Source organism: Rattus norvegicus, chromosome 1, assembly GCF_036323735.1.
Source record: "Rattus norvegicus strain BN/NHsdMcwi chromosome 1, GRCr8, whole genome shotgun sequence".
NCBI lineage: Eukaryota > Metazoa > Chordata > Mammalia > Rodentia > Muridae > Rattus > Rattus norvegicus.
Genome location: NC_086019.1, coordinates 125,855,979 through 125,880,840, shown reverse-complemented (window position 1 = coordinate 125,880,840; position 24,862 = coordinate 125,855,979). Strand labels below are relative to the sequence as shown.

Sequence of the window (24,862 nt, the reverse complement as noted above, 5' to 3'; positions counted from 1 at the left end):
TTGAGTCCATTGGTGTTGAGAGGTATTAAGGAATAGTGATTATTGCTTCCTGTTATATTCATATTTGGATGTGAGATTATGTTTGTGTGTTTGTCCTCTCTTTGTTTTGTTTCCAAGATAATTAGTTTCTTGCTTTTTCTAGGGCGTAGCTTGCCTCCTTATGTTGGGCTTTACCATTTATTATCCTTTTTAGCACTGGATTTGTAGAAATTGTGTAAGTTGTGTAAATTTGGTTTTGTCATGGAATATGTTGGTTTCTCCATCTATATTAATTGAGAGTTTTGCTGGATAGAGTAACCAGGGCTGGCATTTGTGTTCTCTTAGGGTCTGTATGACATCTGTCCAGGATCTTCTGGCTTTCATAGTCTGGTGAGAAGTCTTGTGTGATTCTGAGAGGTCTGCTTTTATATGTTACTTGACCTTTTTCCCTTACTGCTTTTAATATTTTTTCTTTGTTTTGTGCATTCCGTGTTTTGACTATTATGTGACGGGAGGATAGATAATAGTTCTTTTCTGGTCCAATCTATTTGGAGTTCTGTAGGCTTCTTGAATGTTTATGGACATCTCTTTCTTTAGGTTAGGGAAGTTTTCATGTATGATTTTGTTGAAGATATTTACTGGTCCTTTGAGCTGGGAGTCTTCACTCTCTTCTATACCAATTATCCTTACATTTGATCTTTTAATATTATCCTGGATTTCCTATATGTTTTGGACCAGTAGCTTTTTCCATTTTACATTATCTTTGACAGTTGTGTTGATGCTCTATATGGAATCTTCTGCTCCTGAGATTCTCTCTTCTATCTCTTTTATTCTGTTGGTGATGCTTGTAACTACGGTTCCTTGTCTCTTCCTTTGGTTTTCTATATCCAGAGTTGTTTCCCTTTGTGCTTTCTTTATTGCTTCTATTTCCATTTTTAATTCCTTCACCTGTTTGCTTGTATTTTCCTATATTCTTTCAGGGATTTTTGTGATTCCTCGCTATAGGCTTCTACTTCTTTTTGTTTTCCTCTGTTTCTCTAAGGGAGTTCTTTATGTCTTTCTTGAAGTCCTCCATCATCATGATCGAATGTGATTTTAAATCAAGATCTTTTCTGGCATGTTTGGATATTCTGTGTTTGCTTTGGTGGGAGAATTGGTCTCTGATGATGCCATGTAGTCTTGGTTTCTGTTGCTTGGTTCCTGCGCTTGCCTCTCACCATCAGGTTGTCTCTGGTGTTACCTTGTTCTGCTATTTCTGACAGTGGCTAGACCGTCCTATAGGCCTGTGTGTCAGGAGTGCTGTAGACTTGTTTTTCTGTTTCCTTTCAGTCAGTTATGGGAACAGAGTGTTCTGCATTCAGGCGTATAGTCTTTCCTGTCTACTGGGCTTCAGTTGTTCCTGTGGGCGTGTCTCCTGAGTCCATCATGCAGGTCATTTGGAGCAGAAAATTTGGTCTTACCTGTGTTCCTGGGGCTGAAGTTGCTCCTCGCGGGCTGCTTTTGAGCTCTCTGTGAGGGTGGCAAACAGAAGGGCCTGCCCTGCCTTTTCCCAGTGCCCCTGTGCACCGGGATCCCAGATGGAGTTAGGTATTTTCCTCTGGAGTCAGAAATGTGTACAGAGTGTAATCTCTTCTGGCTTCCCAGGCTTGTCTGCCCCTCTTAAGGTTTAGTTCTCCCTCCCATTGGATTTGGGTGCTGGGATCGCTTGACTGGGTCTCTTCAGGTCTGGTCTGGTCTGCAGGGGACCTGCCGCTTGAGTGCACCTATCTTCCAGTTCCCAGGGCCATATACAGTTTCCTCTTTGTCCAGGGATGTGGGCAGGGGTAGGAAGTATTGGTGATCTCTCCAGCTCTGCATTCTCAGGAGTGCCCACCTGTTTGGGCAGTGAGCTCTCTCCCCCATGGGGTTTGGCAACCTATTTATATCTACCTTAAAGAACTCTATTGTCTTCATGAGATAGTATTTTAGGTTGGCTTTCCAATTTTCAGATGTGTTGGTGTATTCAGGACTTGCTGTGGTGGGAGAACTGGGTTCTGATTATGCCATCCTATATTGGCTTCTATTGCTTATGATCTTGTGCTTTCCTCTTGTCATCTGGTTATCCCTTGTGTTTGCTTGTCTGGATGACTGTCTGGAGTGTGCTCCTTTGGTCCTGGGTTGATAATGGTTTCCTGGTATTCCTGTGGCTCTAACTGTAGCATACCTATTGTGGGGCTTTCCAACTGGAGTTTTTTTTAAAGGTTGCAGAGACGCTGCTTATTTGTTATGCTGGCTACAGTAGATCTCCTGTGAGGCCTTCAGACTGTTGGGTCTTCTGAGGAGCAGCCATGCTGTTGTCCCGTGTGAAGCTGTTCTCTGGGTGTGGGGAGGGGTGCTACTAGGGCTATGGGCTATGGTTTCTCTTTCCTTGTGTGCAGCTGAACTCCAGGGAGGCTCTCAGTCTTTTGGATAATTGCTTTGCTGCGAGGTGTTCAGACTGTGGTGTCAGTTGCCCAGTTTCCCTGTGTACAGAACTCCTGAAATGCCTTCAAGCTGTGGTGTTCTGTGTGCAATGTACCTTTTCGAATGTGTCCAACTGTGGTGTTAGATGCACTTGGTGCAGTAGTTCTCCTGGCATGCCTCAGGATGTCATATCAAATGCTCTTAGTGTAGTGTATCCTCTGGTCTACCTCAGGATATAGTGTCTTCTGGGGAGCAGACTCGCTAGCAGCCTGTCCTGCCAGAAGGAGGGAGTGGGTAGCAGCTTTTTGCACTCTATATTTTCTTTGAATGTTGTTCCAATAATTCCTATGGCATCCTCTGTGCTTGAGATTCTCTCTTTTATCTTTTGTATTCTCTAGGTGATGCTTGTATCTGTAACTCCTGATCACTTTCCTAGTGTTTCTATCTCCAGAGTTGCCTCCCATTGTCATTTCTTTATTTTTTCTCTTTCCATTTTTAGATACTAGGTGGGTTTTTTTAATTACTTCACCTTTTGACTGTATTTTCCTGTATTTCTTTAAGGGATATATATGTTTCTTCTTTGAGGACTACTACCTGTTTACCTGTATTCTCCTGTATTTCTTTAGGTGAGTTATTTATGTCCCCCATAAGGTCCTCTATCATCTTGAGATGGAATTTTATGTTAGAACCATGCTTTGCAGGTATGTTAGGCTATCCAGGGCTTGCTGTGATGGGAGAACTGGGATCCAGCTGTGCCAAGTGGCAATGGTTTCTGTTGCATATGTTCTTGTGCTTGCCTCTCACCATCTGGTTATCTTTGGTGTTAACTGGCCTTGCTCTCTCTGACTGGGTCCTGTCCCTCCTTTGAGCCTGTTAACCTGTTTATGACAGATCTCCTGGGAGTCAGGTTGCCTCTACATGTGGGAAGGGTTCTGGAGTGCTGGCTCTGATTAACTGAGGAATCTCCATTGTCCAAGCAGCACCTTAACAAATGTTCAACATCCTTAGTCTTCAGAAAAATGGAAATCAAAACAACCATGAGATTCTTCCATACACCAGTAAGAATGGCAAGATTAAAACTCAGGTGACAGCTGATGCTGGTGAGGATTTGGCGAAAGAGGAACACTCCTCTCTTGGTGGTATTGCAAACTGGTAAGGCACACTGGAAATCAATCTGAAAATTCCTCATAAAATTGCAAATATGTTCACCTGAAGACCCAGGTGATACCCTAAAGATGTTCCACAATATCACAAGGAAACATTCTCCACTATGTTCAGACTGTTATTTATAACAGTCGGGAGCTTGAAACAATCTAGATGCCCCTCAACTGAAGAATGGATACAGAACACAAGATACATTTACACAATGGAATACCTAATCAGCTATTTAAAACAAGGACATCAAGGATTTTGCAGGCAAACGGATGGAACTAGAAAACATAGCCTTGAATGAGGCAACCCAGACCCAAAGGACATGCATGTACACACTGATGAGTGGATATTAGACATAAAGTTCAGAATACCCATAATACAACTCATAGACCATATGAAGCTTAAGAGAATGGAAGGCCCAAGTGTGGATGCTTCAATCACACTTAGAAGGGGGAACAAAATGATCATGGCAGTGGAGAGGGGGAGGAAAACTCTGGTTGGAGTAGAAGGGAAAAAGGAGGGAAAGTTCGGTTTTGTGGGGTGATAGAAGAGAAGCCCAGAGGGCCAGGAGGATGAATAGAAAAATGCAGCAGTGTGGTTGGGGGATGGGGAATCCACTAGAAAGTCCCAGACACCAGGTATGTGAGAGCTTTCAGAACCAGTGAGTATGGCATTAGCTGAAACCTCCAAGAGTGGGAGATAAAACCCAAAGAGACCACCTCCAGTACATAGACATGCCCACACCCCAGATGAAGGATGAGCCACCCACACATCTCAAAAAATTTGACCCAGAATTCCTCTTATCTAAAGGGAATACAGAGACAAAAAAATGGAGCAGAGACCAAAGGAAAGGCCATCCAGCTAATGCCCCAATTTGACATCCATTTCATGTGCTGACTCCAAACCCTAACACTATTGCTTATGCTAAGAAGTTCTTGCAGGCAGAAGCCTGGCATGGCTGTCTTCTGAAAGGTTCTACTAGCACTTTACTGAGACTGAGCAGATACTTACAGCCAATCACTGGACTAAAAGCCCATGGACCCTTATGGAAGAGTTAGGGCATATACTGAAAGAGCTGAAGGTGATTGACATCCCCATAGGAAGAACAGCAGTATCAACTAACTGGAACCTCCATTTTTCCCAGGAACCACCAACCAAAGAGAATACATGAGCTGTTTTTTGGCCCATGCTGTGCATGCCACAGAGGACTACATTGTCTGGCATCAGTGAAAAGGTGTGTGGTGTCCTATGGACGCTTGATGCCAAGAGAAGGGCAATGCTAGAAGTTTGAGGTGGGTTGGTGAGCACCCTCTTAGAGGGGAAGGGTAGTAGAGATGGGGTGGAGGCTTGAGGAAGGAAGACCAGGAAGGGGACAACATTGCAAATGAAAGTAAATAAAATAATTAATAAAAAGGAAAAAATACTTTACCAAACTAGAAATTCTAAAAGAAATGGACACTTTTCTCAATTGTTAGTACTTACCAAAGTTAAATCAAGATCAGATAAACAATTTAAACAGACCTATAACTTCTAGTGTAATAGAAACTCTCACTAAAAGTCCCCTTACATCTATCAGAATGCTTAAGATTTCTAGCACAAGTGACAGTTAATGCTGGCAAAGATGTAAAAGAGGAACACTCCTACATAGCTGGTGAGAACACAAACTTGTACAGCCACCTGGAATACAATATGGCAGTTCCTCAAAAAATTGGGAATCAATTTACCACAAGAATCAGTTCTATCAATCTTGGCCACAAGCATACTTGCTCAACCACGTTCAATCCTGCTTTATTGGAAACAACTTAAATGTTCCTCAACAAAGGAATAGGAAAAATATGGTACATTTACACAGTGGAGTATTACTCAACTGTTAAATAACATCATTAATTTTGCAGCAAAGTGAATCTAAGTACAATCACCCCAGAATCAGAAAGGTAAATATGTTATGTATTTACTTACAAATTGACATTAGTCATTAAATAAATGATAACCAAGCTACAGTCCCTAGAGCCAGAGAGGTTATGTGAAGAAAAGGTTCATTGATTTGACTTTTAAATAAATTAAATTTCTCTTTTCAAACATTAAGATAGAATCAAACTGCAATCAATGAACAGAAGTGAAGACTTGAGCAAAGACACTAGGAAGTATGAAACAGGATGTTCTGGCTTCTATTTCTATGGTCTTCTATTTGGTATCCAAATTGTTTTCTGTGTTCAAATTTCCCAGGATTCTTTACTAAATTCATGGGAGGTTATAAACTGTAGAGGTCTCTTGTTCACTACTGTGTTTTTGTACCTACTGTGTGAAGAACATAGCTGGTGTATAAATGAGTAAATGAAACAGGAAGAAAATTATGGGGAAAAGAGTTTATATGTAAAGATGATCTCTTTCATTTCTTGAAAGCCCTACATTTACTGTTCAATGCTTCTTGAACCCCAAAATTTCACTTCTGGTTGGGATGCAATAACAGGACCAGATTAACTCTCCTACATGAGCAACACTATGAACAGTAACAAGGAATAAAGTACATGAAACAACAGTTTTGTGTTTGAGACACTGACATCACATAATGAAGGACAATAACATCTGGAAGTGTGGATGAGTGTCCCAGTGTACTTCCTTTAGTAGGTTTTCAAGGCCTTAAGTAAGAAAGGGAAATAATGGCAGAACCCAATAGATTCCTTGGGTCAATTAAACTATAGGAATAGTAATGTTACTAGAGTTGATGAGAGGGAGGAAGTGGGGACTGAGGTCTTCAGAGGAACATTCTCAACTATTTAGCTTTATAAGCCTATGAGAGAACTCTTTCTCCCAAGAAGGAACTATCCAAGAGAATAAAAGGATCAGATGATAGAGCACAGGGCATGCAACAGTCCCTGTGCCTACCAGCCAATCTGGAAGGCCTCTATTTTCAAAAGGCAATGAGAAGAGTGCTCAGAAGGATCTTGCCCTAAGAGTAGGGATGAGTACTGTTGTGAGCAATTCTTAGCCCCTATTTGTTAGAAGCAAGATTCGAAGTTCTTCTATAACTTAACTGTGTCTGAGCACAGAATATCCAGGATATTAGGTTTCTCAATTGGTTGGTTAGTGAACATAGTTTTGAAAACAAAAAGGAAAACAGACAGAAAAATAAGAGTAGAATTGTCCCCAGGCATCCACTTGCAAATCCACATGAGTGTTGATAGAGTTATGGACTGAGTCCATGTCCCTAAACTATTTCTTGTCATTCCACTGTTGTCTTTATTCTTTGAAATAGCAGAGAGCCAGATAGGGAATAAAGACAAGTAACTATTGCACAAATGCATCTCATACCATAAATTACTAAGGAAATAGAGATTTCCATGAGGCCTATCACCTCCCCAAAACATTTAGAATCCAATACGGCACAGACAATTGCTTCCAAAATGATACATGGAACAAGAAGTCAAATAGTGACTAATGATGATGCTCATGAGTACATGCTAGGTTTATCTTAAAAAATTTTGTTATTTTACATATTTACATTTAAGTGTTGTCCCCCTCCTCCAGTTTTCCCTCCACAAGCACCCCACTCCATACTCCTTCCCCTCTGCCTCTATGAATATGCTCTAACTCACCCCCCCTATTCCCACTTCACTGCTCTAGCATCACCATATACTGGGGTATCAAATCTCTACAGGAACAAGCACCTCCCCTCTCATTGATGCCATATAATGCAATCCTCTGCTACATATGTAGTGGGAGCCATGGACCCACTCATGTATACTCCTTGGGTGGCGGTTTATTCCCTAGGAGCTCTGTAGGGTCTGGTTAGTTGATATTGTTGTTCTTTCTCCGGGGTTGCAATCCCCTTCTGCTCCTTCAATTCTTCCCCCAACTCTTCCATTAGGATCCCTGGGCACAGTCAAATGATTAGTTGTGAGAATCTGCTTCTAAACCTCTAAGAGGACAGCCATACCAAGCTCTTGTTTGCAATCACTTCTTTGCATCAGCAATAGTGTCAGGGTTTAGTGTCTGCAGATGTAATGGATACCAAGGTGGGATATTTCAGGAAGGCCTTTTATTCAGTATCTGCTCCATTTTTGTCCTTGAATTTCCTTTAGAAAAGAATAATTTGGGGATAAAAATTTTGAGATGGGTGGGTAGCTCTATCCCTCCTCGAGGGCCATGCCAATTTGCTGGAGGTATTCCCAGCAGGTTGAATTCCTCTTTTGTTAGGTATTATGTTCATATCATCCCCATTGAGTTCTGGGAAACTCTTGCATCCCTGGTGTCTGAGACTTTTTAGTGGCTACCCCAGTTCCCACCCCCAACTGCTGCATATTTCTATTCATACTCCTGTTCCTCTGTACTTTTCTCCTGTGTCTTCCTATACCTGCTCCTGCTCCCACATTTATCCTTTGAGTAGACAAAGACTATTGATTTGAGACTTAATTTATATCCAGCCACTTTGCTGACCTTGTTTATCAGCTGTAGGAGTTCTTTGGTAAATTTTTTTGGGGGGTTTGATTATGTATACTATCATATCATCAATGAACAGTTTTATCTTGACTTCCTCCTTCCCAGTTTGTATCCCTTTGATCTCATTTTGATGTCTAATTCCTTTGACTATAACTTTGAGTACTATTTTGAACAGATAAGAGGAGAGTGGACAGCCTTGTCTTGTCCCTGATTTTAATTGGATCACTTTGAGTTTCTATGTAGTTTAATGTTGACTGTTGGTTTGATGTATATTGCTTTTATTATGTTTATGTATGGACCTTGATATTTGGGCTGAGAAAGAAATTAGGAAAATGACACCCTTCACAATAGTCACAAATAACATAACATACCCCAGTGTGACTCTAACCAAGCAAGTAAAAGATCTGTATGGCAAGGACTTAAAGTCTCAAAAAAAGAAAATGAAGAAGACCTCAGAAGATGGAAAGCATTCCCATGCTCATGAATTGACAGGATTAACATAGTAAAAATGGACATCGTACTGAAAACAATCTACAGATTCAATGCAATCCTCATCAAAATTCCAACTCAAATCTTCATAGAGGTAGAAAGAGCAAATTCCAGACTCATCCGGAATAAGAAAAAACCCTGAATTGTAGAAACAATTTTCAACAATAAAATAAATTCTAGGGGAATCACAATCCATGACGTCAAGCTGTACTACAGAGATATAATGAGAAAAACAGCATGGTATTGGTAAAGAGTGGGCAACAATACAAGGAAAATTCAACAATAAAATATGCTGCTGGAATCACTATCCCTGAGAAATAGTGATAAAAACTGTATGGTATTGGTACAGAGACAGGCAGGTAGATCAATGAAATAGAATTGAAGACCCACAAATGAGCTCACACACCTATGGTCACTTGATTTTTTACAATGGAGCCAAAACCATCCAATGGAAAAAAGAGCATTTTCAACAAATGGTGCTGGTTCAACTGAAGGTCAGCTTGTAGAAGAATGGAAATCAACCTGTTCTTATAGTTGTTTGCAGAGCTCAAATCCAAGTGGATCAAGGACTTTCACTAAAAACCAGAGACACTGAAACTAATAGAAGAAAAAGTGGGGAAGAGCCTCAAACACATGGGCACTGGGGAAATTTTCCTGAAAAAAAAAAACACCAGTGGCTTATATTCTAAGATCATGAGTTGACAAATGGCACTTCATAAAATTGTAAAACTTCTGAAAATCAAAGGAAATTGTCATTTGGACAAAATGGCAACCAACAGATTTGGAACAGATCTTTATGCTCCTACATCTGATAGAGTGCTAATATCAAATACATACAAAGACCTCAAGGAGTTAGATTCCTGAGAGTCAAATAACCTTATTAAAAATGGGGTACAGAGCTAAACAAAAAATTTTCAGCTGAGGAATATCAAATGGCTTAGAAGTACCTAAAGAAATGTTCAACATCCTTAGTCATCATGGAAACACAAATCAAAATGACTCTGAGATTCCACTTCATGCCAGTCAGAATGGCTCAGTTCAAAAACTCAGGTGACAACAGATGCTGGAAAGGATCTGAAGAAAGAGCAACACTCCTCCACTGTTGGTGGGATTGCAAGCTAGTACAACTATTCTGGAAATCGGTCTGGAGGTTCCTCAGAAATCTAGCTATAGAAGATTCTGAAGTTAGTATACCTGAAGATCCAGCTATACTAACTCCTGGCTATACACACAAAAGATGTTTCAACATATAACAAAGATACATGCTCCACTATATTTGTAGCAGCAATTATTTCATGATATTTATAAGCAAATGGATGGAACTAGAAAATATCATCCTTAGTTTTGTAACCCAATCACACCACACCACACACATACACACACATACACACACACAATCCACACATGGTATGTACTCACTTATAAGTGGAATTAGCCCAAAAGCTTGAATTACCCATTCCATCATACATAATCCATAGACAACATGAAGCTCAAGAGAAAGGATGACCCAACATCAGTTGCTTCAGTTTTTCTTAGAAGGGGGAACAAAAATATTCATAGGAGGAGATATGGAGACAAAATTTGGAGCAGAGACTGAAGGAATGGCCATTCAGAGCCTATTACACCTGGGGATCCAGCCCATAAACTTAAAGCCACCAAACCCAGACAATATTGCTGATGCCAAGAAGTGCATGCTGACAGGAACCTGATATAGCTGTTTCCTGAGAAGCTCTGCCAGAGCATGGGAAATAGAGAGGCAAATACTAGCAGCAAACCATTGAACTAAGAATGTGTTCCCCATTGGAGGAGTTAGAGAAAGTATTAAACAAGCTTACTGGACCTGCAAACCCATAGGAACAGTACCAAACAAACAGAGCTCCCAGGGACTGAAGCACTCCTCAAAGAGTACACATGGACAGACCCATGGCTCTAGCTGCATATGTAGCAGAGGATGGCCTTATTGGGCACCAATGGGAGAAGAAGCTTTTGGTCCTTCAAGGCTGGACCCCACAGTGTAGAGGAATATCAGAGAGGAGAGGCATGAAAGGGTGCATGGTTGGGGAGTGGGAACACCTGTATAGAAGAAGGGGAAGGGGGAATGGAATAGGGGGTTTATGTATGGGTATAAGGGGATAAATTTTTAAATATAAATAAAAAATATTTAATAAAAAATGGGGTATGGAGCTAAAAAAATTCTCAACTGAGGAATATCAAATAGCTGAGAAACACTTAATGAAATGTTCAACATCTTTAGTTATCAGGGAAATGGAAATCAAAACTACCCTGAGATTCTACACCACACCAATCAGAATGGCTAAGATTGAAGGTGCAGGTAATAACAGATGCTGGATAAGATGTTGACAAAGAGAAACACTCCCCTATTGATTTTGGGACTGCAAGCTGGTAAAACCACATTGGAAATCAATCTGATGGTTCCTCAGATAACTGAATATAGTTCTACCTAAAGAACCAGATGTTCCCCTATTAGACGTATAACCAAAAGATGCTCCAACATGTAACAAGGACACATGCTCCATTATGTTTATAATAGTCTCATTTATAATAGTCAGACGCTAGAAACAACCAGATATTTCTCAACAATAGGATGGATACAGAGAATGTAGTACATTTACACAATGTAGTACTACTTAGCTAGTTAAAAAAATGACCTCACGAAATTCACAGGTAAATAGATTGAACTGGAAAATATCATTCTGAGTGAGGTAATTTAGTCAGAAAATAATATACATGGTATAAACTCACTGACAAATGAATATTAGCCCCAAAGCTCCAAATGCCCATGATATAGCCCACTGACCATATGGAGCTTAGGAGGAAGGAAGACCAGGTTATGGATGCTTCAGTCTTGCTTAGAGGTGGGAAGCAGGATGATCATGGAGGGGACAGCAGAGAGGGTCAGAAAAATTATAATAAATTAAATTATAATAAATAAAATAAATGAAAAATTATAAAGCAGTGAAGAATGGGGAACTGGGGGTTGACACTTGAGAGTTCCAGATGCAAGGAAAATGAGAAGTTTCCAGGAACCAATGGGGATGACTTTAGCTCAAAAGCTCAGTGAAGGGGAGATAGAACCTGTAGAGACAACCTTCAGTAGAGAGGCATGGGCCCCAATCTAGGGATGGGGGCACCCACCCATCCCAAATTTTTAACCCAGAAATACTCCTTTCCAAAGGAAAGACAGTGACAAAAAATGGAGCAGAAACTCAAGGAGTGGCCATCTGGTGACTGCCCTACCTGGGGATCCATCTTGTCTGCAGACACCAAACTCCAACATGTTGCTATTTCCAAGAAGTACATGCTGACAGGACCTGGTGTGGCTGTCTTCTGGGAGGTTCTACTAGCACCTGACTAATAAATTTGTGGATGCTAGAAGCTAACCTTCAAACTGAGCTCAAGGAATTTGGTAGGGGAGTTAGGGAAAAGACTGAAGGAGTAGAGGGGGCTTGCAACCCCGTAAAAAGAATGATGTTGGCTGGCTAGACCACACAGATCTACAGGTATATAGACCACCAACCAAGGAGTGTACATGGAAGATTCCTGGCTCCAGATACATATATAGCAGAGAATGGCCTTGTCTGATATCAAAGGCAGGGGGAAGCCTTTGGTACTAATGGAGGTTTGATGCCCCAAGTTAGGTAGATGCTGGAACAATGAAGTGAGAATGGGTAGTTGGGTGGGGGAGCCCGCTTATAGAGGTAAAGGGGATGGGGGAAGAGGGTGGATGGCATGGAGGGTTCTGAAAGGGTAACTGGGAAGGGGATATCATTTGAGATGTAAACTAATGGACTGATTAATTAAAAAGGAGAAAAATACATACAAGGGTCAAAGAAAATGTAAAACGGAAGAAGTTACCGGTGCAAAACATACAGGAAATCCAGGACTCAACGAGAAGTTCAAACTTAAGGATAATAGGTAGAGAAGAGAAGGAAGACGCCCAGCTCAAAGGACCAGTAAATATCTTCAACAAAATCATAGAAGAAAACTTCCCTAACATAAAGAAAGGGATGTCCATAAATATACAAGAAGCCTACAGAACTCCAAATAGATTGGACCAGAAAAGAAACTAGTCTCGTCACATAATAGTCAAAAACAATAAATGCACAAAACAAAGAAAGAATATTAAAAGCAGTAAGGGAAAAAGGTCAAGAAACATATAAAGGCAGACCTATCAGAATCACACCAGACTTCTCACCAGAGACTATGAAAGCCAGAAGATCCTGGACAGATGTCATACAGATCCTAAGAGAACACAAATGCCAGCCCTGATTATTCTATCCAGCAAACCTCTCAATTAGCATAGATGGAGAAACCAAGATATCCCATGACAAAACCAAATTTACACAATATCTTTCTACAAATCCAGCGCTACAAAGGATAATAAATGGTAAAGCCCAACATAAGGAGGCAAGCTATACCCTAGAAAAAGCAAGAAACTAATCGTCTTGCAACAAAACAAAGAGAAGAAAAGCACACAAACATAACCTCACATCCAAATATGAATATAACAGGAAGAAACATTCACTATTCCTTAACAGCTCTCAACATAATTGGACTCAATTCCCCAATAAAAAGATACAGATTAACAAACTGGATACACAATGAGGACCCTGCATTCTGCTGCCTACAGGAAACACACTTCAGAGAAAAAGACAGACAGTAGCTCAGAGTGAAAGGCTGGAAAACAACTTTCCAAGCAATGGTGTGAAGAAGCAATCTGGTGTAGCCATTTTAATATTGAATAAAATCAATTTTCAACCAAAAGTCATCAAAAAAGATAAGGAAGGACACTTCATATTCATCCAAGGAAAAATCCACCAAGATGAACGCTCAATCCTAAGTAACTATGCTGCAAATACAAGGGCAACTACGTACATAAAAGAAACCTAACTGAAGCTCAAAGCACACTTTGCCCCTCACACAATAATAGTAGGAGATTTCAACAACCCACTCTAATCAATGGACAGATCATGGAAACAGAAATTAAACAGAGACATAGACAGACTAAGGGAAGTCATGAGCGAAATGGACTTAACAGATATTTATAGAACATTCTATCCTAAAACAAAATGATATACCTTTTTCTCACCACCTCATTGTACTTTTTCCAAAATTGACCATATAATTGGTCATAAAACAGGTCTCAACAGGTACAGAAAGATAGAAATAATCCCATGCGTGCTATCAGACCACCACGGCCTAAAGCTGGTCTTCCACAACAATAAGGGAAGAACGCCCACATACACATGGAAATTGAACAGTGCTCTACTCAATGATAACCTGGTCAAGGAAGAAATAAAGAAAGAAATTAAGGACTTCTTAGAATTTAATGAAAATGAAGGTACAACATACCTAAACTTATGGAACACAATGAAAGCTGTGCTAAGAGGAAAACTCATAGCTCTGGGTGCCTGTAGAAAGAAACAGAAGTGAGCATATATCAGCAGCTTGACAGCACACCTAAAAGCTCTAGAACAAAAAGAAGCAAATACACCCAGGAGGAGTAGAAGGCAGGAAATAATCAAACTCAGAGCTGGGACCAACCAAGTAGAAACAAAAAAGACTATACAAAGAATCAATAGAACCAAAGCTGGTTCTTTGAGAAAATCAACAAGATAGATAAACACTTAGCCAGACTAACGAGAGGACACAGAGAGTGTGCCCAAATTAACAAAATTAGAAAGGAAAAGGGAGACATAACTACAGAATCAGAGAAAATTCAAAAAATCATCAGATCCTATTACAAACGCTTATATTCAACAAAACTTGAAAATCTGCAGGAAATGGACAATTTCCTAGACAGATACCAGGTACCAAAGTTAAATGAGGAACAGATAAACCATTTATACAACCCCTAACTCCTAAAGAAATAGAAGCAGTCATTAAAGGTCTCCGAACCAAAAAGAGACCAGGTTCAGATCGGTTCAGTGCCGAATTTTATCAGACCTTCATAGAAGACCTCATACCAATATTATCCAAACTATTCCACAAAATTGAAAAAGATGGAGCGCTACCGAAATCACACAAAAACCCAACAAAGAAAGAAAACTTCAGACCAATTTCCCTTATGAATATGGATGCAAAGATGCTCAATAAAATTCTTGCAAACTGAATCGAAGAGCACATCAAAACAATCATCCATCATGATCAAGTAGGCTTCATCCCAGGCATGCGGGGATGGTTTAATATACTGAAAACCATCAACGTAATCTACTATATAAACAAACAAGTTAAAAACCACATGATCATTTCATTAGATGCTGAGAATGCATTTGACAAAATTCAACACCCCTTCATGATAAAAATCCTAGAAGAATAAGAATTAAAGGCCCAAACCTAAACATAGTAAAAGCCATATACAGCAAACCAGTAGCTAACATTAAACTAAATGGAGAGAAACTTGAAGAAATCCCACTAAAATCAGGGACTAGACAAGGCTGCCCACTCTCTCCCTTCCTATTCAATATAGTTCTCGAAGTTCTAGCCAGAGCAATCAGACAACAAAGGGAGATCAAGGGGATACAGATTGAAAAGGAAGAAGTCAAAATATCACTATTTGCAGATGATATGATAGTACACTTAAGTAATTCCAAGAGAACTAAGTTCCACCAGAGAACTACTAAACCTGATAAACACCTTCAGCAAAGTGGCTGGGTGTAAAATTAACTCAAATAAATCAGTAGCCTTCCTCTACACAAAAGAGAAAGCAGCCAAGAAAGAAATTAGGGAAAGGACACCCTTCATAATAATCCCAAATAATATAAAATACCGAGCAAGTGAAATATCTGTATGATAAGAAATTCAAGCCTCTGAAGAAAGAAATTGAAGAAGATCTCAGAAGGTGGAAAGATCTCCCACGCTAATGGATTGGCAGGATTAATATAGTAAAAATATGGCCATTTTATGAAAAGCGATCTACAGATTAATGCATTCCCCATCAAAATACCAATCCAATTCTTCAGATAGTTAGAAAGTACAATTTGCAAATTCATCTGGAATCACAAAAAAACCTAGGATAGCTAAAACTATCCTCAATAATAATAGGATTTCCGGGGGGAATCACTATCCCTAAACTCAAGCAGTATTACAGAGCAATAGTGATAAAAACTGTAAGGTATGGGTACAGGGACAGGCAGATAGACCAGTGGAATAGAATTGAAGAACAGAAATGAATTCACACACCTATGGTCACTTGATTTTTGACAAAGGAGCCAAAACCATGCAATGGAAAAAAGATAGCATTTTCAGCAAATGGTGCTGGTTCAACTGGAGGTCAGCGTATAGAAGAATGCAGATAGATCCATGCTTATCACCCTGTACAAGCTTAAGTACAAGTGGATCAAGGACCTCAACATCAAACTAGATTCACTCAGACTAATAGAAGAAAAAGTGGAGAAGAGTCTCGAACACATGGGCAGTGGAAAAAATTTCCTGAACAAAACCCCCATGGCTTATGGTCTAACATCAAGAATGGACAAATAGGATCTCATAAAACTTCACAGCTTCTGTAAGGCAAAGGACACTGTTGTTAGGACAAAATAGCAACCAACAGATTGGGAAAAGATCTTTACCAATCCTTCAACTGATAGAGTGCTCATTTCCAAAATATACAAAGAACTCACGAAGTTAGATGGCTGGGAGACAAATAACCCTATTAAAAATGGGGTTCAGAGCTAAGCAAAGAATTCACAGCTGAGGAATGCCGAATGGCTGAGAAGCACCTCAAGAAATGCTCAACATCTTTAGTCATAAGGAGGAATGCAAATCAAAACAACCCTGAGATTCCACCTCACCCCAGTCAGAATGGTTAAAATAAAAAACTCCGGTGACAGCATATGCTGGCGAGCATGTACAAGAAGTGGAACACTTCTCCATTGTCGGTGGGACTGAAGACTGGTACAACCATTCTGGAAAACAGTCTGGAGTTTTTTCAGAAAATTGAACATTGACCTACCTGAGGACCCAGCTATACCTCTCTTGGGCATATACCCAAAAGATCCTCTGACATATAACAAAGACACGTGCTTCACTATGTTCATAGCAGCCTTATTCATAATAGCCAGAATCTGGAAAGTACCCAGATGCCCTTCAACAGAGGAATGGATACAGAAAATGTGGTACACCTACACAATGGAATACTACTCCACTATTGAAAACAATGACTTCATGAAATTCATAGGCAAATGGATGGAACTGGAAAATATCATCCTTAGTGAGGTAACCCAATCATAGAAAAACACACATGGTATGCACTCATTGATAAGTGGATATTAGCCCAAATGCTCAAATTATTCTAGATGCGTAGAACACGGGACACTCAAGAAGGATGACCAAAATTCAACTGTTTCACTTCTTTAAAAGGGGAACAAGAATACCCTTGAGAGGGAATAGGGAGACAAAGTCTAGAGCATAGACTGAAGGAATGTCCATTCTGAGCCTGCCCGACGTGTGGCTCATATATATATGACCACCAAAATTAGGTAAGATTGATGAAGCTAAAAAGTGAATGCTGAAAGGGACAGGATATAGATCTCTCCTGAGAGACACAATCAAAGCATGTCAAATACAAAGGTTAATGCTAGCAGCAAACCACTGAATTGAGAACGGGACCCCCTTTGGGGGAATACAAGGAAGCATTGAAGGAGCTGATGGGGCTTGCAACCCTATAAGAGCAGCAGTACCAACCAATCAGAGTTTCCAGGGACTAAACCACTACCTGAAGGCTGTTCATGGACTGACCCAGGGCTCATGTGTAGCAGAGAATAGACTTGCTGGGGCACCAATGGAAGGGGAAGCCCTTGATCCTGCCAAGGCTATAGCCTCAGTTCTTGGGGGAAAGTCTCTGGGTAGTGGGCAGTAAGTGGGTTGGATGGTGGGGGGGAACAGCTTTATGGGGGAGGGGGAGAGGATACAGAGCTTATGAACAGGATACCTGGAATGGGAATAACATTTGAAGTGGAAATAAAGAAATATATCAAATAAAAAAGAAATAAATGCACCCCAAGTGACAAAGCCAGACACTACCTCAGACTAAAAAACTGGAAAAATTTTTCTGAGCAAATGGTCCTAAGAAACAAGCTGGAATTGTCATTCTAATATCCAGTAAAATCGACTTTCAACCAAAGGTCACAAAAGATAAGGTAGGACACTTCATATTCATCAAAGTAAACATCCACCAAGATGAACCCTCAATTCTGAATATCTATAGTCCAAATGCAAGGGCACTTCCATTCACAAAAGAAACCTTGCTACAACTCAAAGCAAACATTGCACCTCACACAATAACAGTGGGAGACTTCAACATTCACTCTAATCAATATACTCTAATTGTGGAAACAGAAACTAAACACAGACACAGTATAACTAACAGAAGTTACGAACCAAATGGATTTAACATATCTATAGACCAGTTCATTGTAAAACAAAAGACTATACCTTCTTCTCAGCACCTCATGGTACCTTCTCCCAAATTGACAATATCATCAGTCACAAAATAGGCCTTAACAGATACAGAAAGATTAAAATAATACCGTGCATCTGATCAGATCACCAATAACTAAGGCTGGTCTTTAATAACACCAAAAGCGACAGAAAGCTGACATACATGGAAGCTGAAGAGCACCAGATTCAATGACAACCTGGTCAAGGAAGAAATAAAGAAAGTAAAGACTTTTTAGAATTTAATGAAAATGAAGGAACAACATGCCCAAACATATGAAACACAAAGAAAGCAGTGCTAAGAGCACTCACGGATCTGAGTGCCTCCCAAAAGAAACTAGAGATAGCATTCACTAACAGCTTGACAGCATACCTGAAAGCTCAAGAAGAAAAAGAAGTAAATACACCCAAGAGGAGTAGAAGGCAGGAAATAATCAAACTCAGAGTTGAAATCCACCAAGTAGAAACAAAAAGAACTATACAAAGAATCAACAAAGCCAGGAGCTGGTTGTTTGAGAAAATCAACAATATAATGAACCATTTGCCAGACCAACCAGCAAGCAAAAAGACAGAATTCAAATTAACAAATGAAAAATGAAAAGGGAGCATAATAAAAGAAACTGAGGAAATTCCACCAGAGAATTCCTAAACCTGATAAACAACCCAGCAAAGTGGCTGGATATGACATTAACTCAAAGAAATCAGTAATGTTCCTCTTCTCAAAGGATGTACAGATTGAGAAAGAATTCAGGGAAAGTACACCCTTCACAAATGTCATGAATAATATAAAATATCTTGGTGTGATTCTAACCAAGCCAGTGAAACGTCTGTATGACAAGAACTTCAAGTGTCTGAAGAAAGAAATCAAAGAAGTAGAGCTAAGGCTGCTCCGCAGACCTTCAGACCCAATACCTGCCCACAGAGAGCTGGTTTGCTAGGAGTGCTCTCACTAACTAAAGCCACAGATCAGACCCCATTTTGTCTCCACTTACTATTCAAAGAAAGAACCCTGGGAGTGTACAGGGTGCAGGAGCAGCAGGGCAGCCTGGGCCAGGACCCTTCCAGTCTTCTTCTACACACATAGCTGAAGCTGTCCCACAGCCCTACAGACCCAAAACATGCCCACATAGAGCTGGTGTCCCAGGAGCACTCCTTAGTCCACAGATGGAACCCCATTTTCGCTCCACTGACTATCCAAGGAGGGACCCACCCAGAACCCGCACACACAGCGAGGCCTGGGACTTGATCCTTCTGGTCTCCATCTGTGTCCAGAGATAAGGCGACTCCCACAGCCCTCTAGAACCTAAACTTGCCCAGAGAGTGCTGTTCTTCCAGAAGCACACTCACTCCTAAGATCACAGGCTGACAGGCTCATAAGCACACAGGAATGACAAGCTCCAGTCAGAAACTGCAAGATCAACTGACATCAGAGATAATCACATGGCTAGAGGAAAGCACAAGAACCTAAGAAACGGAAACCAAAATAATCAGAACCAAGTTCTCTTATCACAGCAAATATTGGATAACAAAGCAAGTGAAAGATCAGTATGACAAGAACTTCAAGTCTCTGCAGAAATTAATCAAAGAAAATCTCAGTAGATGGAAAGATTTCCAATAATCATGGATTGGAAGGATTAAAATAGTAAAAAGGGCCCTCTTTCAGAAAGCAATCTACAGATACAATGCAATCCACATCAAAATTCCAACTCAATTCTTCATAGAGTTAGAAAGAGCAATTTGAAAATTCATTTGGACTAACAAAACACCCAGAATAATGAAAACTATTATCAACAATAAAAGAACTTCTAGGGGAATCACCATCCCTGACCTCAAGCTGTGTTACAGAGCAATCCTGATAAAAACTGCATGGTAGAAGGGCCGGTGAACAATGGAATAGAATTGAAGACCCAAAAATGAACCCACACCCCTGTGGTCACTTGAACACTGACCAAAGATATAATACTATCCTATGGAAAAAAGACAGCATTTTCAATAAATGGGGCTGATTCAACTGGCGGTTAGCATGTAGAAGAATGCAAATTGACCCATTCTTACCTCCTTGTACAAAGCTCAAATCAAAGTAGATCAAAGACCTCCACATAACACCAGATACACTGAAACTAATAAAAGAGACAGTGGGGAAGAGCCTTGAACATGGAGGCACAGGGGAAATTTTCCTGAGCAGAACACCAATGGCTTATGCTCTAAGATCAGGAATTGACAAATGGGACCTCATAAAATCGCAAAGTTCTGTAAGGTAAAGGACACTGTCCATAGGACAAAATGGCAACCAAGAGATTGGAAAAAGTTCTTTCCAAACTGTATATCTGATACAGGGCTAATATCTAATATATTCAAAGAACTCAAGAAGTTAGATTCCAGAGAATCAAATAAACCTATTAAAAATAGGGTACAGAGCTAAGCAAAGAATTCTCAACTGAGGACTACTGAGTGACCACAAAGCATCTAAAGAAATAAGGCAGGAAATAATCAAACTCAGAGCTGAAATCAACCAAGTAGAAACAAAAAGGATCATAGAAAGAATCAACAGAACTAAAAGTTGGTTCTTTGAGAAAATCAACAAGATAGATAAACCCTTAGCCAGACTAATGAAAGGACACAGAGAGTGTGTCCAAATTCACAAAATCAGAAATGAAAAGGGAGACATAACTACAGATTCAGAGGAAATTCAAAAAATCATCAGATCTTACTATAAATGTCTATATTCAACAAAACTTGAAAATCTGCAGGAAATGGACAATTTCCTAGACAGATAACAGGTACCGAAGTTAAATCAGGAACAGATAAACCAGTTAAACAACCGCATAACTCCTAAGGAAATAGAAGCAGTCATTAAAGGTTTCCCAACCAAAAAGAACCCAGGTCCAGACGGGTTTAGTGCAGAATTCTATCAGACCTTCATAGAAGACCTCATACCAATATTATCCAAACTATTCCACAAAATTGAAACAGATGGAGCACTACCGAATTCCTTCTATGAAGCCACAATTACTTTTATACCTAAACCACACAAAGACCAAACAAAGAAAGAGAACTTCAGACCAATTTCCCTCATGAATATCGATGCAAAAATACTCAATAAAATTCTGGCAAACCCAATCCAAGAGCACATCAAAACAATCATCCACCATGATCAAGTAGGCTTCATCCCAGGCATGCAGGGATGGTTTAATATACGGAAAACCAACAATGTGATCCATTATATAAACAAACTGAAAGATCAAAACCACATGATCATTTCATTCGATGCTGAGAAAGCATTTGACAAAATTCAACACCCCTTCATGATAAAAGTCCTGGAAAGAACAGGATTTCAAGGCTCATACCTAAGCATAGTAAAAGCCATATACAGCAAACCAGTCACTAACATTAAACTAAATGGAGAGAAACTTGAAGCAATCCCACTAAAATCAGGGACTAGACAAGGCTGCCCACTCTCTCCCTACTTACTCAATATAGTTCTTGAAGTTCTAGCCAGAGCAATCAATCAACAAAAGGAGGTCAAGGGGATACAGATCGGAAACACATGCGCAGTGAGTATATTCTCTCCAGGAACTGTCCGTTACCCTGAGGAAGAAAGCGCATGCTTGTTTACCGTTGTTTCCTAGCAACGGCTGTTCCATAAGGGCTGGTGGTTTGCCTGGTCAGAGCTCATCACTTCTGGGATTCCCAGAGTTAGGTTCTGACTGTTAGAAGTAATTAAAAGTTTTTATTTCTTAAAATTAGTTCTGAGCCTACACAAAGGTGGCTAAAGACATGTTCTCCACTTTGAGGAAGCTCTGCTGCTTTAAGAGAGAGCCAAAAACCCCCTTGGGGTTTTGTGATGGCCCAAGCAATAGGGAGGGGAGCCTGGCTTGTTGTGACTGTAGTCATGAGGATAAGTATGGGCACTCTTATGATCCGGATAATAAATTTCATGAAGCAGTGTGCATGGGAAAGATCAAAGTGGTGCTGCATCTCCTCTCTAAGAAGAAATTTAGCATAAATGACACGGATAAAGGAAAACGGTGAGAGCAATTGGAAACTGAGGATGACAGGCCATACGGAAATCGGGTGATGGGAAAAACCTACCTTTTCTAGCTTCACTGAGGACAAGATGGGTGGTGAAAGTCCAGCTATGATTTCTGTACTACAGTGTTCTTGGCACCTATAATCACACGGAGATCCAATGTCCAGGTCTTTTGGGAGAAGAATCTCCAGCAGGTTTAGGGTTACTCCATAATTCCTCTAAAGAGCGTTTTATTGAATAATCTTGGAATAGCATAACAAAATATAAAGAAATAGGATTTAATTTCAATGTACATAATAAACACCGTGTTTGATATGAACTATTGAAAATTCAGAATTCAAGTAATGTTCCTCATACTACATCTTCCTCACCCCTAAAATTATAGAGGTATAATTCAGTGTGAATTTTATGTCATTGTGTACTAACATTTATATCCCTTACTGAACAATAACAGTAACAGTCTAAATTTCTTTTTTTTTTCTCTGACGTCCGTAGCAGCTGGGATGGCTAATTTTAATTAGCAACTTGACACAATCTCGAATCACCTGGGCAGCGAGTCTCAGAGCAACAGATTGAGTAGGCCTGTGTATAGCAAGCCTGTCAGGATTGTTCCTGGTTACATTAATTAAAATGGGAAGACCCACCCATTATGGCCACCACCAGTCCCTGGATTTGGGTCCTGGACTGTGGAAATGTAGAGACAGGCTGAGCCCTGGAAACACCGAGCTACTTCTCTGCTCTTGACTATCGGTGTGGTGAGGCAAACTGTTTCAAGTTATCAGCTCAGAGGGGCAGAAAGCAGGATAAGGAGGGGTCAGCAGACACCAGAGACAGATGTGGGGCCCTCTGATGGGTATGGAATCTTTGTTAGGGGACAATAAAGGGTTTTAGGTATTCATAAACATAATGATTACAAAACATGGCAGACGTATTTAATGGCCATGGATTGTGCACTTATGAATGATTAAAATAATAAATGCTGAGCTATATTGTTTTAAACCACAGTTATATGTATTTGTTTATTTGTCTGAGACAGCCCCAAGCTGGCTTGGAACTCATGTTGAGCTCCTACCTCATTCTGAGTGCTGGAATTTCGGAAATGCGCCATTAGTCCTAGTATTTTACTACAACTTTTTATTTGTTGGTTTTGGGGTTTTTGTTTTGGTTGGTTGGTTTTTGTTTGTTTGAGACAGGATCTCTCTGTGTAGCCCTCGTTGACAGGAAGCTCACTCTGTAGAGTAGGCTGCCCTTAGATATATCCACCTGCCTCTGCCTCTGGAGTGCAGTCTTGATACTGTGCTTTTGAGGCAGAGGGCGGGCAGGGAGAGGGAGAGCTAAATGTGCGGCTACAACTGTCAGGAGTTGCCAAAAAAGAAAGTTGCCATTTTTAACAGCATTGAGTGCTTAGTATGGGTAGACTCTGAATGGCTGTCTGTTCATTTGATGTTCTTTAATTTCTTTTAACAGCATTTCCGTTTCCATCAGTATAGCGATCTTGTAATTATCATTGTTGTTGTTGTTTTTTGTTGTTGTTGTTTTTGTTGTTGTTGTTTTTGTTATTATTATTATTATTATTATTATTATTATTATTATTATTATTGGTTTTTTGGGATAATATTTCTCTATGAAGTCCTGACCTGGTCTGGGAAATCTATCTATTTTTTTTTTCAGTTACTACTGTACTTTAATGTGTTCAACCAAATCACCATGTTACAAAAATAGCAAGCTGCCATAATAAAAAATAAGGCTCCTCTATCCAGCACCAGATAGCATCATTTTACTTTCAAGCCTAGAAATTGCACACTTGTATATAAACCAATCGAAGATGAGGATTGAGAGTTCATCTTGGTGGATTTTTCCTTTGATGAATATGAAGTGTCCTTCCTTATCTTTTTTGATGACTTTTAATTGAAAATTGATTTTATTTGATATTAGAATGGCTACTCCAGCTTGCTTCTTCTGACCATTTGCTTGGAAAGTTGTTTTCCAGCCTTTCACTCTGAGGTAGTGTCTGTCTTTGTCTCTGAGGTGTGTTTCCTGTAGGCAGCAGAATGCAGGGTCCTCGTTGCGTATCCAGTTTGTTAATCTATGTCTTTTTATTGGGGAGTTGAGGCCATTGATGTTGAGAGATATTAAGGAATAGTGATTATTGCTTCCTGTTATATTCATATTTGGATGTGAGGTTATGTTTGTGTGTTTTCATTCTCTTTGTTTTGTTGCCAAGACGATTAGTTTCTTGCTTCTTCTAGGGTATAGCTTGCCTCCTTATGTTGGGCTTTACCCTTTATTATCCTTTGTAGTGCTGGATTTGTAGAAAGATATTGTGTAAATTTGGTTTTGTCATGGAATATCTTGGTTTCTCCATCTATGTTAATTGAGAGTTTTGCAGGATACAGTAACCTGGGCTGGCATTTGTGTTCTCTTAGGGTCTGTATGACATCTGTCCAGGATCTTCTGGCTTTCATAGTTTCTGGCGAAAAGTCTGGTGTGATTCTGATAGGTCTGCCTTTATATGTTACTTGACCTTTTTCCCTTACTGCTTTTAATATTCTTTCTTTATTTTGTGCGTTTGGTGTTTTGACAATTATGTGACGGGAGGTGTTTCTTTTCTGGTCCAATCTATTTGGAGTTCTGTAGGCTTCTTGTATGCCTATGGGTATCTCTTTTTTTAGGTTAGGGAAGTTTTCTTCTATGATTTTGTTGAAGAAATTTACTGGTCCTTTGAGCTGGGAGTCTTCACTCTCTTCTATACCTATTATCCTTAGGTTTGATCTTCTCATTGAGTCCTGGATTTCCTGTATGTTTTGGACCAGTAGCTTTTTCTGCTTTACATTATCTTTGACAGTTGAGTCAATGATTTCTATGGAATCT

General features: G+C 39.9%; 1 protein-coding gene across 9 annotated transcripts in view; it reads left to right on the top strand.

Annotated features, from left to right (window-relative positions):
• The first annotated feature begins 21,571 nt into the window (after positions 1–21,571).
• Potefam2 (POTE ankyrin domain family member 2) overlaps positions 21,572–24,862 on the top strand; it is a 178,727-nt gene continuing 175,436 nt past the window's right edge. For 7 of the 9 annotated variants that reach the window (XR_010060365.1, XR_005494531.2, XR_010060368.1 and 4 more), the window contains exon 1: positions 21,605–21,989. Coding sequence is in view for 4 of the 9 variants with exons in the window: in XM_039094170.2 (XP_038950098.1) it covers positions 21,739–21,989 (251 nt within the window). In the remaining 5 variants the exon portion in view is untranslated. Of the gene's footprint in view, positions 21,990–24,862 lie in introns of all 9 variants that reach the window. The other 2 variants (XM_039094164.2, XM_039094158.2) reach the window with 1 other exon arrangement.